This window comes from Tamandua tetradactyla, chromosome 14 (genome assembly GCF_023851605.1).
Source record: "Tamandua tetradactyla isolate mTamTet1 chromosome 14, mTamTet1.pri, whole genome shotgun sequence".
In the NCBI taxonomy this organism is placed as follows: Eukaryota; Metazoa; Chordata; class Mammalia; order Pilosa; family Myrmecophagidae; genus Tamandua; species Tamandua tetradactyla.
In genome coordinates this window covers 30648293-30661771 of record NC_135340.1, presented here as the reverse complement: position 1 = coordinate 30661771, position 13479 = coordinate 30648293, and the positions used below count along the sequence as shown (strand labels likewise).

At 51.4% G+C, this 13479-nt stretch overlaps 3 protein-coding genes across 6 annotated transcripts; 1 reads left to right on the top strand and 2 right to left on the bottom strand.

The window, feature by feature from the left end:
* Positions 1–2929: 2929 nt before the first annotated feature.
* PSME1 (proteasome activator subunit 1) lies at positions 2930–5908 on the top strand. Of its 2 annotated transcripts, none has more exons than XR_013162239.1 (11): positions 2930–3222; positions 3926–3958; positions 4059–4121; positions 4235–4345; positions 4435–4480; positions 4613–4710; positions 4965–5033; positions 5119–5186; positions 5304–5362; positions 5440–5526; positions 5710–5908. XR_013162239.1 is itself a non-coding variant. In XM_077127133.1 (11 exons), the coding sequence occupies exons 1-11, from the start codon at positions 3184–3186 to the stop codon at positions 5788–5790; spliced, it is 750 nt and encodes a 249-aa protein (XP_076983248.1). In that variant the 5' UTR covers positions 2933–3183; the 3' UTR covers positions 5791–5908. The 2 variants fall into 2 exon arrangements, 1 of the variants encoding a protein (XP_076983248.1); XM_077127133.1 differs by having other exon boundaries at positions 2933–3222; positions 5304–5358.
* Positions 5900–8166, bottom strand: EMC9 (ER membrane protein complex subunit 9). Its single transcript, XM_077127137.1, has 6 exons — positions 7996–8166; positions 7644–7857; positions 7434–7510; positions 6482–6551; positions 6299–6393; positions 5900–6131 (listed from the first exon to the last, which is right to left on the bottom strand). The coding sequence occupies exons 2-6, from the start codon at positions 7839–7841 to the stop codon at positions 5951–5953; spliced, it is 621 nt and encodes a 206-aa protein (XP_076983252.1). The 5' UTR covers positions 7842–7857; positions 7996–8166; the 3' UTR covers positions 5900–5950.
* A 1272-nt stretch (positions 8167–9438) lies between these two features.
* PSME2 (proteasome activator subunit 2) lies at positions 9439–13394 on the bottom strand. 3 transcript variants are annotated; one of them, XM_077127131.1, is made up of 12 exons: positions 13201–13394; positions 12584–12802; positions 12227–12259; positions 11746–11808; positions 11409–11495; positions 11272–11302; positions 11056–11186; positions 10459–10527; positions 10257–10324; positions 10053–10107; positions 9657–9743; positions 9439–9564 (listed from the first exon to the last, which is right to left on the bottom strand). In XM_077127131.1, exons 2-12 carry the CDS (start codon positions 12629–12631, stop codon positions 9484–9486), a joined length of 753 nt encoding a protein of 250 aa, XP_076983246.1. In that variant the 5' UTR covers positions 12632–12802; positions 13201–13394; the 3' UTR covers positions 9439–9483. The 3 variants fall into 3 exon arrangements, with proteins under 3 accessions (XP_076983246.1, XP_076983245.1, XP_076983247.1); XM_077127130.1 differs by having other exon boundaries at positions 12584–13394; XM_077127132.1 differs by having other exon boundaries at positions 11089–11186; positions 12584–13389.
* Positions 13395–13479: the final 85 nt, after the last annotated feature.

Sequence of the window (13479 nt, the reverse complement as noted above, 5' to 3'; positions counted from 1 at the left end):
CTCTGGGTCCTCTCATCATTTGACCGGGGCTTGGGAGGGATGGGAAGGGTAGGACGACGGCCTGGCACCATTGGAATTCTTTAGGCATTCCTTGCTGGCACCATGAATGTTCCTTTTCCTGGGACATCCCTCCCACTGTCAGCCTCCTGACCCTCACAGAGCCATCTGGGGTTGGGATGTCAAGGAATGGTGCTGATAAGGCAGTTAACAGCGTCCTTGAGTGTGGGTATCATTTTGGGCTGAGCAGATGCTCCATCCCAGCCCCATCCCTTCCTGGCCCTGCCCCCCATACACTTACACACACACACACACACACACACACACACACACACACACACACACACACACACACACACACACACACACACACACTGAATCTCTCCTCTGACCTCCTCAGGACCTTGCTTCTCTGGGCACCCCACTCAGGGGCTCTTCCTCAAAGAGAGTCTGGGCGTGTTCATTCATTTAACAAATATTTATTGTGCCGAGCAACATTTCATGCTATGAGTGAGAGAGTTTCTGCTGTAGAGGAGCTTATGGGCTACAAGGAGAGGCAGATGACAAACACAAATAACAGCAAATGCATTGTGCTTCTGGACCAGCCAGACACCTGTCTAAGTTTATACATTCTTTATGTAAATTCACACATTTATTCCTCATCACAACACTTTGAAGTTTAGTAGTGTTCCCATTGTACAGTTGGGAAAACTGAGGCCCAGAGGTTAAGTAACTTATTACAAATTAGTAAATAGCAGAGCCAGGATTATTAGCCCAGAACTATATGGGCGTATTATCTATGTTCTAAACCTGAGGTTAGCAAAATATAGCCTGTTCATGGCCAGCTTTCTTGTGACCTGTGAGCTAAAAATGATTTATATATATATATTTTAATTTTTTAAAGTTAATTTTATTGAGACATAATTTACACACAATAAAATGCATCCATTTTAATTATATAAAGTTCTATGAGTTTACACACACACGTAACCACCACCACACTCAAGATACAGACGATTTCCATCACTTTCAGGAGTTCCTTCAGCAGTCACTCATTTTTCCTCTGATATTCTAGTAGTTGAATAAATTGAATATAAATTATTTACCCATTCTCGAATAAATATTTGGATTGTTTCCAAATTGGGCTTTTACAAATATTCTATGAACATTCAAATGAATGCTCCTAGAGATGCCTGGCGTATAACTAAGAATGGATTTATAAGATTTCTAGGACACACACCTTCTACTTCACTAGAAAATATCAAGTTGTTTTCCAAAGTGATTGTACCATTATGTATGTTAAATACACAGCGCAGGAGTTTTAGCTGGTCTACATTCTTGCCGACAGTCAATACTTTAATTTGGGCTAACCTGAGCGTAAGAATATTTTATTTCAATTTAAATATGTCTATCCATATGCATATGCAAGTGAGTATCTTTAATGTAGCTGCTGACCATTATAACTTTCTTTTTTGAAGTGCCTATTTTGCCATTTTTTCTATTTGGTTGCTTGTCTTTTTTTCATCGATTTGCTTTATACTCTGGATAATAATCCTATGTCTGAATAATAACTCTTCGTCAAGAATATTTGTTGCAGATAGATGGTCCCCGTTTTTGCTTAGTAATTTCATTTTTTATGATGTCATGATAAGCAGAAGTTAGTAATTTGAATATGGCTAGATTTATTAAATTTTTATCATTTGTATTTTTGCATTTTAAAAACTCATTGCCTTCCCAGTGCCTGCTCATGTTAAAAAAAAACCATTGCCTTCAAGTTCAAAAAGGAATCTCCATTCAGTTTGACAGGATTTATATTTTTTAATGGTTGGAAAAAATCAGAAGATTTCATGACATGAAAATTATATGAAATTCAAATTTCAGTGCTCAAAAATTAAAGTTCTACAGGAAACCAGTCATGCTATACGAATATTTAGGTATCGTTTATGACTGCTTTCCTGCTATGACAGCAGAGTTGACTAGTTGCAGGGACTGTATGTACTCACAAAGCCTAAAATATTTACTATCTGGCTCTTTACAGAATAAGTTTGCCAACTTCTGGTCTAAATCATTACAATATTCTGTTTCAAAAAATAAACTAGGTAATATCGGAGAGTTAAGTGCTGTGAAGAACTAAATCAGGCTGCTGTGTATTTAGAGTTGGAGGGAGGTACTTTAGAAAGGACGACTGAGAGTTCTCTCTAAGAGGTGACATTTGAGCCGAGAGCCCAGCGGCATCCCTAGCCAGGGAAAGGTTGTTTCAGGCAAAGGGATTAACAGAGGTAAAGGTCCTGAGGCAGGGATGAACATGACCCGTTTGAAAAGTGAGCAGAAAGGTCAAGTGTTTGCAAGTGTAATGAAGGAGGGGGAAACAGTGGGAAATGAAGCTTGAATGGGAGGACAGGTGCCAGGCAGGCCGGGCAGGGCCTTATGGATCAGGCAAGCCCTTTTGATTTCATTTTAAGGTCAACAGGAAGCTGTGAAAGAGTTTGAAGCCAGAGGAAGGCATGGTCCCTCTATTTTGTGGAGAGTGAGTTATAGAAGAATGGAGGCTGCAACAACAGTCCAGGAGAGTCCAGGGAGCTTGGATCAGGGTGGTGCCAGCGTCTGCATGTCTCTCACCGGCTAGAGGATGCCCACGCTGGCGGGACGAGCTCCCCCTCTGAGCCGCAGGTAAAGCTTATCACTGTGCCAGGCCGAGCAGGGGAGGAGAGCCGGTGAGGAGTGGGGAACCAGGAGCTGAGAAGTTAGGACGGCAGGGAGTCAAGAAGGTGGGGCGAGGTGGGGAGCCTAGGGCGGCGAGGAGGCGGGGATGCCAGGCCGAGAGGCGAGGAAGCAGGGAGGGCGGAGAGGCCGGGAGGCGGGAAGCGGGGCGTCGAGAGGCGGGGGATAGGGGGGCAAGAGGGCGGAGACAGGAGGCCGGCGGTCGAGAGGAGGGAGGGAGGTGGGAGACCGGCTGGGCGGGGGAGGTCGCTGGAAAGGCTCCTTTTGGGCTCTAGGGGGAGCCCCGCCTCGCTGCCTTCCTCCGCCCCTCCACCCCTCTCCTATCCCCGGCCTGTCCCGCCTCCTCCAGTACCTACACTCCCCGCTACCCAGGAAGGCCGGGCGGGTGGCGAGGGCTGCTTTCGCTTTTCCTTCTCCGTGCCCACTCCTCGCTCCTCGTGCGGCGCAAGGCGGCCCGCCGCGACCATGGCCACGCTCAGGGTCCAGCCTGAAGCCCAAGCCAAGGTGAGCGCTGCGGGTTCCAGCAAGGGCCCATTAGGGAGGCGTGGTGCGGAGAGGCTCCCTGATCTGCCCTCCCCCTCCAGCCCCGGACATGAAGAGGGGGGTCAGTCCACCAAGGCCACCTGTCTGGAGCACCTGAGCTCACGTGGAAACCGGAGAGGCTGCCTGCCGAGAGGCGAGGGGGCCGTGGTTCAGTGGGGTGAGGTGAAGCAGAGAGCTGGCGTGCAGGGGAAGTCCGCTGGCCTGGGGCCCTGGGCCACACACAGACAGGGTGTGGGGCCAGCAGTGCCACCTGATGGTCTTTCTCACAGAGGGCCCGGGACCCCCTCCATCCCTTCCCCAATCGCAGGGGGTTCTGTCCTACAAGTCCTCTGAACATGGCCTAACAACCCAGGGGATCTGCTCCCACATCAGCAACTCACCCTTCACCACCAGGAACGTTCTCAACTTCCAAATCCAGCCGCAGGGGAATCTACTTCTCTCTCTGGGGATCTACACTACTTTCCCCAAATCTAGACCCACAGAGATCCACTCCTGTACCACCCGGATCAAACCCCACAGAGATCCATCTCACTTTCTTCAAGTCTGGCCTTAGAGGGATTCACTCCACCCCTTCCCAGGTCCAGGCCCTACATAACCCTAAAGGAACTGTCCTCAAATACTGGCCTTCAAGTCAGGTTTCTGAGGGGTTGCCTGTGCTCCGCAGGTGGATGTGTTCCGTGAAGACCTGTGTACCAAGGTGAGACCTGCCCATCAGCCCTCCCTTGCCAGCCCTGCTCCACTGCTTAGGAAGGACATTGATTTTGACCCCATCCCCCCCCACCCCCACCTGCACACAGGCAGAAAACCTGCTTGGGAGCTATTTCCCCAAGAAGATTTCTGAGTTGGATGCATTTTTAAAGGTACTATGGCCAGGCATGGGGATAGAGAGTAGGGGCCAAGGGAAGAATTTGGGGGACTAGGAAAGTAAGGAGAGGACCCCCTTACCTTCAGCCCTTCTCCCACCCTGCACCAGGAGCCAGCTCTCAATGAAGCCAACCTGAGCAATCTAAAGGCTCCGTTGGACATCCCAGTGCCTGATCCAGTCAAGGAGAAAGAGAAAGAGGAACGGAAAAAACAGCAAGAGGCAAGCTCAGGAAAGCTGGGGGAGGGACCCACCCTAGAGGGAAATCATCCTTAAGCCTGACTTCCATAAGCCCTTCTCTCTCTCTGCAGAAGGAAGACAAAGAAGAAAAGAAGAAAGGGGAAGATGAAGACAAAGGTACCTGAAACCAGTCCAGTGGAAAGGATCTTAATTCCCACCCCCCAGGAGCTCCTCCCTAAGAGTTCCTCTTCCCTTCCCCACCCCTCACTCAGGCCTGATCATGTGACTGACTCATTGCCCATTCCCCAGGTCCTCCCTGTGGCCCAGTGAGCTGTAATGAGAAGATCGTGGTCCTCCTGCAGCGCCTGAAGCCTGAGATCAAGGATGTCATTGAACAGCTCAACCTCGTGAGCCCTCCCACGTCTACCCCCAGGCTGCAGATGGAACCCTTTGTCCTCCTTGGTCCCCGCCAGTTAGGGCACGTGGCACCTGCCAGGTCTTAGTAGGAGTGGGCACAGCAAGTGAAGCCAGAGCAGGCCCTGAGGCCCAGGATGGACTGGCTCACCCTCACCCACTGTGGGCAGGAAAGCAGGAGCGTGCAGGAGCCTGGGAATTGGGTGGGACAGGCTGTTATGAGTTTGACACAATTCCTTCCTCCCAGGTCACCACCTGGTTGCAGCTGCAGATACCTCGGATTGAGGACGGGAACAACTTTGGAGTGGCTGTCCAGGTGTGAGGGCTCCCCCACTCCCTGGTCCTCCTGTTCCCTCCGGTCCTTGCTTCCTTCTACTTTCCCCAATGCTTTCTTTCCCCAGGAGAAAGTGTTTGAGCTGATGACCACCCTTCACACCAAGCTGGAAGGCTTCCACACCCAAATCTCCAAGTGAGTGACCACCCACTCATACCCACACCCACAGGCACCCTCTGCCTTTGGTCTGGGTACAGAGGCCTGGGCTCATACTGCCTTCTCCCTCTCCTCACACCTCTCCCACTTCCACAGGTACTTCTTGGAGCGTGGTGATGCCGTGACCAAGGCAGCCAAGCAGCCCCATGTGGTAGGTGAGGCCCAGGCCAAGGTGCATGGAGGGAAGGACACACTGGAATGAAGTCAGGCCCTACCCTCAATTCTCCCTCAGGGGGATTATCGGCAGCTGGTGCACGAGTTGGATGAGGCAGAGTACCGGGACATCCGGCTCATGGTCATGGAGATCCGCAATGCTTATGTGAGGAGGGCAGGGCAGGGCCGGGCAGGGATGGGCAGAGACAGCTTTCCCAGGCTACCTATACCCTGACCGTGCAGGCTGTGGGTGAAGGGTACAAAGCTAAGCCTCTTCACAAGGCTGGAAATGAGGCACAGAGCTTCTGGGGGCCTCTGGCTGATACCCACTCCTCCCCTGGTCCTGTAGGCCGTGCTATATGACATCATCCTAAAGAACTTCGAGAAGCTCAAGAAGCCCAGAGGAGAAACAAAGGGAATGATCTACTGAGAGCCTCCTGCCTTTTACCAGGGACTCCAGACTTTCCCCCCACCTCATCCTGTTGAGGTTTCTCTCTCCTTTGCCTCCCAGGGAAAATAAATATAGTCATACCGGTCGCTGCCCATCAGCCCAAGTCTCTTTATTGGTTCCTGGTCCCCCTGGCCCTGGCTCAGGCATTTCCATTGGTGGGACCAACCCATTGGGTGACTTGAATGTTGAGCTGCTGGTTGGTCCAGTCCTGCCGGATGTCATCAAGGTGGGAGTCAAAGTCCACAAGGCGCTGGTGGGCCCGGCCCTCCAGCAGTGCTCCTAACATCTGCCGGGACTCTTCCCAGTCCCTCCACATCACTCTGAAATAGTAACCCCCATGGAAGTCAAACTCAATGGGCAATAGGGCCAGACACAAAACTTGGCAGAAGCTGGGTCTAAAGAAAGATCCTTGGGACATGACTAAGGACAGAGGAGACCCAAGAACCTTGGGCTTCCAAGAACAGGCAAAGGGTGGTGGGGCACTCACAAATTCTTGTCCTTGAGGGCCCAGCAGGAACCATGATTCTCCAGGACAATGACTGGGGGCACACGAGGCTGAGGCACCAGTTTTTGATTATCCAGCTGGGTGGGCAAAGAAGGACAGGTGGGGTTTCAAGAGTCTCCTATCCTGCTTTCTCTACAACTCCCCACCTTGAATCCCAAGCCTCACCATGATGAGCACTGTATCAGGGAAGAATTCGGCAATTCGCCCAGCGATTTTCAAGGCCAGGGGCCCAGGGCTGTGTAGAAGTAAGATCAGATAAGCGAGGAACCAAGCTGGGCAGACCCCTGTCCACCTGAGATGGGCTTCCCAGGTCTCATAGGTGTAGGTGCAGTTGTGGCCTTTCCCTGCAGCTGGCCTGGGAGGTGGGGGGTCAGGTGGAAGGTATGTGTCAGGTCTGCTTGATGCTTGAGTGCTGTGCTGAAAACGTGCTCAGGCACTGTGAGAGTGGAAGTGAAAGGTGGTCTTTTTGGAGAATAGCTTGGCATAACACCCAAATTAAAACTATATACTATACATATGCTAACGCAAAATTCCACTTATAAATAATTTGCTGTAACATAGGACAGCATCCATAATAGCAAAAAATCAGAAACAACCTCGATGTTTAACCCATGAAATAAACTATGGTATATTCACATTAGTACTATACAGCTATTAGGGTGAGGTAGGTAGATCTTGGTACAGAGATAGAAAGATGTCAAATATTTATTAAGTGAGGGGGGAAGCAAATTACAGAACAATACATATGACTTGATCCATTCATATGACATATATGTAATTATCTACTTTTTCTGGATATTTAAAAATAATTTTCTTTAAGTTCCTATTTGGGCTTCCTCTGTTCTTTCAGCATTTGGGGGTGGGACACCTCAGGTAAAGCAAGTGTCAGCCTGTTCTTACTGATACACAATTGTCCTCTCTATCCCACCACCCCCAAACCCTCCAGAACAAGCATCTTTCATATTCATCTTTATATTTTCTCACTCCACTGCCTAGCACAGTACCTAGTATACAGCCCCTGCACCTAAGTGTTTGAGGAAAGAAAGATGGAAGAAATGACCTTGGGTGTCCGGATCTCCCCTTCCCAAATCCCTTTGCCTTTGGCTACCCCACTCACCTCTGGTCAGCCAGAGCTGCATTGGCATGGTAGTACCCAGCCACCACCAGACCGCCCTGGGCTCCCCACACATCCACCTGCCACAAGAAAGGGGCCAACAGTAAACCGTGCAGCCCGCCTCATAGAAGAGGGGCCGCGGGCTTGGGCTGAGGGGCTGCGGCCTTGGGCTAAGTGTGCTAAGGATGATCAGTGGGTGTCCAGCAGCGGCACCTGGTTGAGGGCCACCTCCAGCATGACGGACAGGGCCAGGTGGCTATGGAACAGGGGCACGCAGTCGGTGAGGCACAGGCATCCCCCGGACCGCGGTGCCGGGGCCAGTAACAAACCGTTGACCGCGGCGTGCGGGTACCGGGCGGCGTGCAGGCACATCTTCACGTAGGCCAAGGCCGAGATCTCCACCTCCCCCATGGCGAACCGGGCCTGCCTGGGGACGCAGCAAGCGGGTCAGTGCCGCTTACCCACCTCGCCCCGCAGAGCCTCCCCCAGCGCGCGTCCGCGCAGCTCCCTCGGGCGCCTCGCTGCCACCCGTGGCTTCAGACCCCGCGCCCCCGCACTCCCTCACTTAGATTAGATGGTGACGTTGTCTCGGTTCGAAGGCAGCCGCCGGCTCCGGGACACCTCGGTCCCGGCGCCCAGCCCCGGCCCGGCCCAGGAGGTCCCGATTGCATGCCGCCGCACCGAGCTCCGCCTCCCCTCTCCCCGAGTGGACCGCCGCGGAACAGCGCCTTTCGCCGGCACCCACTGCGGGCTGCTCCAAGCTGGACCAGCTTCTGGAGTCCCGCCCCTGTGATACTCTTTGATAGGCCTAGACGCTCTCATCTTATCCAATCAGCAGTCGCGCTCAAACCTTGTCCCGCCCTTGTCTCCAATGGATTGAAAAGTGCCCACAACTGTACACCAAGCAGTACGCCAGCTTGTTTACTGGCTAGGCGACCCATCTTGCTCTCGTGATTGCAGGGTGACTTTGTAAGATACTGGTGGTCCCCACCGGCCCGGCAGAGCCAGCCCCGTGGGACGCGCGATCCGCGCTGGATGTTCCGTAGATGTATTTCTTGGGACACGAGGACCAAGGAGACCGCCTTGCTGCTTTGGAATGGGCGGATCTGTACTCTGGACCGGCTTTATCACCTACTTAGGAGCCGTATTACTTTTGCGACAAGTTATCTGGCTTTTGGTCCCCTTATATGTATTATCTGCTGCCCTTGGGACTTTAAGGGTCGAGAGTAGGGACGGGTTTTCAAACTGTCAAGTACCATGAGGCACAATTTATCCCACATTTTAAAATAGAATAAGGCCCTGAAATTACTAAGCACATTACTGGAGTTTATAGCAAAGACCATTAGAGGATCCCTTGCCTCCACCACCTGCCCAGGGCCGAATCCCAAAATTGTGGCAGAGATAAAGGCCACAATTTGCTAAAGGAGGGGAAAAGAGGACGAAAAGAAAACCTACAGATCCATTCTTTTTGTAATGCTCTGTGGTGTAACTTGTTTCACCACAATACCCTAGGGGCATTTTACCTCCTCCCAGCTCTTGCAGAAGAGGTTCAATTATTCACTCATAATTTCTCCCAGTGAAACATCAATTCTCCCTCCAGGTCTGCTCTGAGCCTCCTCTGATGAGGACTAGTTCCTCTCTTCATTCCCAGGACTCATCCACAGAGTTCTCCTTTGTTCTCAGCCTGATAATTCCTATAAGCGCTCCGCCCAAATGCCACCTCTCCCATAAAGCATTCATAAGACTCCTGGATGGAAATAATCCTGTGAAATACAGGTTTTCTACATGGCTATCATGGCATGGAACAGTTTCCACCTGTTCCTCAGGACAACTTAGTAAGAACAGCCACAGGCATCTGAGGGAGTTCAGGAAGAACAGCACAGGCATAATTCATCTTTGTTTTCCTGGCAGCACAACCCCCCTTACCGCCACATAAATATAGTGTCTGCACACAGGTAGCACTCAATAAATAAATGCTTTTTGAATGAATTACACACACCAGAGGTGATCCACACAGACTTATAGGTCATTTATTTCCCTTTTAGTTCTGGGCTCAGTACATGGATGGCTTCTCCTCACCCTTTGGGTTGACAATTTTCTCCAGATTGCTGCTGATGATATGATAAAGCTCAGCCTGCAGAAAAGACCACAGGGGCGGCAGTCAGGTTCTTGGCCTTCCGTCCTGTTCCCTCCATCACCTCCCTTTGGGGCTTACTCCACACTCACATAGAAGGACCTCAGGTCCAGCACCATGGCCCTGAGCTCCCCATAGGCTGCCTCATCTCGCTCGTGCACCAGGGCCCGGTAATCCATCTGGAGTGTAGGAGGCAAAGCTGAGTCAGCCCCATGGGAGGTTGGGACATTATTCTGGTTTCCTCATGTAGGGAATAGGTATCTTGAGGCTGAATCCCTTCTCAGAACCAAAAAATGAGATCCCACAGGAATAAGTAGAGAAAATTAGGTTTCTGAGGCCTAAATTAGCTTTTCTAGGGAATGCTTTTGGCTTGATATGCTCCATACTGGGAATGTCATTAATAAGACAAGGAGGACCTTTTTTTCCCCCCATTCTCTGTTCCCACCCCCAGCCAGCCTCCCCAAAAGGCTGGTGACCTACTGACTCACCACATGGGTCTCCTTGGAGGCCTTAGCCACAGCATCCCCACGTTCTGAAAAGTACCTGCCGGAAGCAAGGGAAGTAACCACAGGACTCCTCCTTCTTCAAGCCCTCCCCAAAGTTACCCAACATCCCAATGGGACAACCCAACCTTAGGACCCCCAAAGAAATTTCCCTGCAGCCCTCTGCGCTAGCCTTCCAGCTGCCCTCACTTGGAGATGGTTGTCTGGAAAGCTTCTACTTTGGTCTTGACTGCATTCACCCTCTCCAGCACTTTCTCCTGTAGTGACAAAAGAGACAGGAAGCAAAGAAAATACCTCATCCCCTCCCTCCTTTACCCACCAACTCCCTCCTCCTTCCCTTCAATTCCCAATCTCTTCCCACTCTCAGTGTCTTCCCTCATCCTTTTCTTACCTGGATTGCCACCCCAAAATCATTTCCATCCTCAATCTTAGGAATCAGGTGCTGGATCCATGTAATCACCTATGTTAAGGGGCAACATGTAGGAATCATTCAACAAACTTACTGGGTGCTTCCTATTACTGCTGCTTCCTAATAATAGGTATATTTAATTGAGCATTTATTATGTGCCAAGCACTTTGCTATGTATAAGTTAGCTCATTTAATTTTCATAGTAATCTTTCAAGGTATATACTCGTACTGTACCCATTTAACAAATGAAAAACTAAGTCAGAGAGAATAAGTGATTTATTCAAAGTAACTAGCTAGGTAAGTGATAGAACCAGGATTTGAACCCAGGAGTCTCCCTCAAGGGCCCAAGCTTTTTAAACTACTTACTATATTACACCACCTCCACTGTGTAACCTAGGACAGCAGTAGGTTCTAAGGTTATAGAGGTGGCTACAACACAGGGGCACCTCTATACAAGAAATTTAGCAGAATTAATTGGAAACCAAAGATCTAAGCCCAAGGCACAAAAAGAAGTTTCCTATTTTGGGACTAGGTTCCTGAATGAAGGACTTCTATCTCTGAAAGAGGCCAGGGCCTGACCTTGCTCATCTCCTTTCCAGTTCCCAGGATTACCAGAATGCACTTCTCTTTGAGAGTCCAGACTTCTGGCTTAACCAGAGCAAGGAGGGCCAGGACCTTCTCATTCCCAGGGAGAAAGCCACACTTAGGGACTGTAAGAAAGAGGGGATTCAGGCTATTGTCACTTAATAGTCAAAATGTCATTTTCTCTTCCCTAGCCACCCTTTCCTTGCTTACCTTCTTTCTTCTCTTGCTTATCTGTTTCCATCTATGACAAAAGAGGGGAAAACAGCCTTTAGGAAAGTCATGAAGGTTGCAGTGCCATTGCTTTCTATCAAGTTTATAGTCCAAGCCGTGCACCCTGAGTGCCTCACCTCATCATCCTTAGGCGGGGGATCAGGGATGGGGATGTCCAGTGGTGCGCGGAGGGAGTTCAGGTCAGCCACATTGAAGGAATCTTCCTGTACAGAGCTCACCATCAAGGGCTACCCAGCCTCTTCCCCTCCGGACTGCACCCTAAGTAACAGCCTTCCCTCAACTCATCCCACCCTCCCTCGGCCTCCCCACATAGGCTCAGGCCTCACACCATTCTAACACTCCCAATCCACCATTCATAACTGCTCTCTGGATGCTGAACCCAATCGTCAGCTAGAGAGGGTGGGTAGAGGGGTGAGAGGCCATGGACAGGATGGGGGGACCCACAAAACTTACTTTCAAGAGCTGATTTAGGTATATCACTTTCTGTGGCAAGAATGTGCAGAGGAATTCCTCAGCCTGTGGGTTAGATGGCAAGAGTGGAAGGTCACAAAAGACACTCAAGGGGCTCAATGAGATGTCTGAGAAGTAGAATGGGAAAGGCCTTTCGAAATCAGTGGGTCCATGATTTAAAAATATGAAAACTAAAGCCCTGAAAAGAGAAGGGACTTGCTTAAGCTGGTAAGTGGCAGAACCCATGTCAGGGCTGTGATATTGTGACCAGGGCTTTTCCCTTTACACCAAAAGAGAAGAGGGAAAGTGGCAGTAGAGGAAAGGGTCTTAGGAGGAACAGACTGAAGGTAGAGACTGATAATTGGGAGCACCAAAAAAAAATTAGCAGCTCATCCTGGGTGAAGGGTTTAGGGTTTACTCTGAGTAACTCTCAAGTATTGGTTTCAGATATCGGATCAGATTGCTTGAGTCCAAAGAGACTTACCTCCTGGAAGAGATTCTGCCTGAAGACATCCACCTGCACAGATAGCAGAACCCGGATGTTGACTAAGGGTCTCAATTGCCAAGAGTAAAATCCGCCCCCCTCCCCCAAAACAGGGTGCCCCCCCCAACTGTGGCTCGCCTTTCCGACCCCACACCAACTTTCCCTGGGAGGTTCTGGTTCAGTGAAGTGATTAGCCAGAAGGGCAGAAATCTGGGACTCCCCTGGCAGAAGTGAAAGCATTAAAGAAAGGGGTTGGGGCTGTTCTCTGGTGCAGCCCTTGGTCCCCGAAGCACCCAGCTTTGCTTCCATCTAGACGGGCCCCCTGACCCCTTCCTGACCACCCCATTCCCTCGTTACCTGTTTGCGGGCCTCTCCGCTCAGTCGCACCCCACAAGGCTTGGCCATGCTGTTCCAACTGCTTGATCTCGGGTCTCCCGGCTTGTCGCCTGGGCTTTCGCTTTCACTCCCCAAGTCCAGGCCCGCCCCCTTCAACTCCGCCCCTTTCCTCCTTTTCCCGCCTCCCCGTGCAAGCCGCAAACAGGAGGGAGCCCCACAGCCATTCCCGGCCACTTGCAGCTAGGAGAGGCAGTGCGGACTCGGTCACAAGCCCAGGCAGGGGCTGTCCGAGGGAGGGGTTAGGGCGAGTGGGCTGCGGAGCCTGGAACCCTGGCAGTCCCTCGGAGAGGGGGCGGGGTTTTCAGCGAGAGGCAAGAGCCTTCTCGAGGCGTGAGGGGTGGGGAAACGGGAAAGGGACTGTCCAGTGGTGGGGCTCCCGGAAAAAAGCTCAACTGCGGGGGGAGAACACGGAGGGATCGAGGCGAATGGGAGGGGCAGTCGGAAGGAGGGCTTGGGGTGGGAAAGGGCTAGTGGGACAGGGAGAGGGCAATCGAGGGGTTTTCCCTAGCAGGGCGCCCGCCTTAAGGAACGACCGGAAAGGGGGCGGGACTTGCTGAAGTAGGGTTGGGGCCGTCCACCTTCGGGCTCCCGGGAGCCGGAGCACGGCAGATTGGTCCGGAGAGAGAAGGGAAGGAATTGAAGGAAGGGGCTAGCCGCGCCCCTGGGGCTATCCAAGGAGCAGTGGAATCCGTCTGGAGGAGAGCGGGGAAAGGACTCGGAAAAGGCAGAAAAGAGCTGTGCACGGTCTAGGGGTGGAACCGGAAGCCATTTGCCCTTCTCATTGGTTGGGACCTGGCTTCCCCTCTTGGGCACGCCCCCTAGCTTCCTGCTGGGTTTACCCTTAAACCCGTCCCCTT

Bases quoted from the DNA above. Each gene is read 5' to 3' on its own strand.
- PSME1 (XM_077127133.1), top strand. From the start codon at position 3,184: ATGGCCACGCTCAGGGTCCAGCCTGAAGCCCAAGCCAAG. The intron at 5,034-5,118 runs GTGTGAGGGCTC...TTCTTTCCCCAG, and splicing joins ACTTTGGAGTGGCTGTCCAG to GAGAAAGTGTTTGAGCTGAT. The intron at 5,187-5,303 runs GTGAGTGACCAC...CCACTTCCACAG, and splicing joins TTCCACACCCAAATCTCCAA to GTACTTCTTGGAGCGTGGTG.
- PSME2 (XM_077127130.1), bottom strand. From the start codon at position 12,631: ATGGCCAAGCCTTGTGGGGTGCGACTGAGCGGAGAGGCCCGCAAACAG. The intron at 12,260-12,583 runs GTAACGAGGGAA...CTATCTGTGCAG, and splicing joins GCGGAGAGGCCCGCAAACAG to GTGGATGTCTTCAGGCAGAA. The intron at 10,528-11,055 runs GTCAGGCCCTGG...CCCTTAACATAG, and splicing joins CTGGAAAGGAGATGAGCAAG to GTGATTACATGGATCCAGCA.
- EMC9 (XM_077127137.1), bottom strand. From the start codon at position 7,841: ATGGGGGAGGTGGAGATCTCGGCCTTGGCCTACGTGAAGATGTGCCTG. The intron at 6,394-6,481 runs GTGAGGCTTGGG...TTGCCCACCCAG, and splicing joins CTGATACAGTGCTCATCATG to CTGGATAATCAAAAACTGGT. The intron at 6,132-6,298 runs GTGAGTGCCCCA...TTACTATTTCAG, and splicing joins GCCCTCAAGGACAAGAATTT to AGTGATGTGGAGGGACTGGG.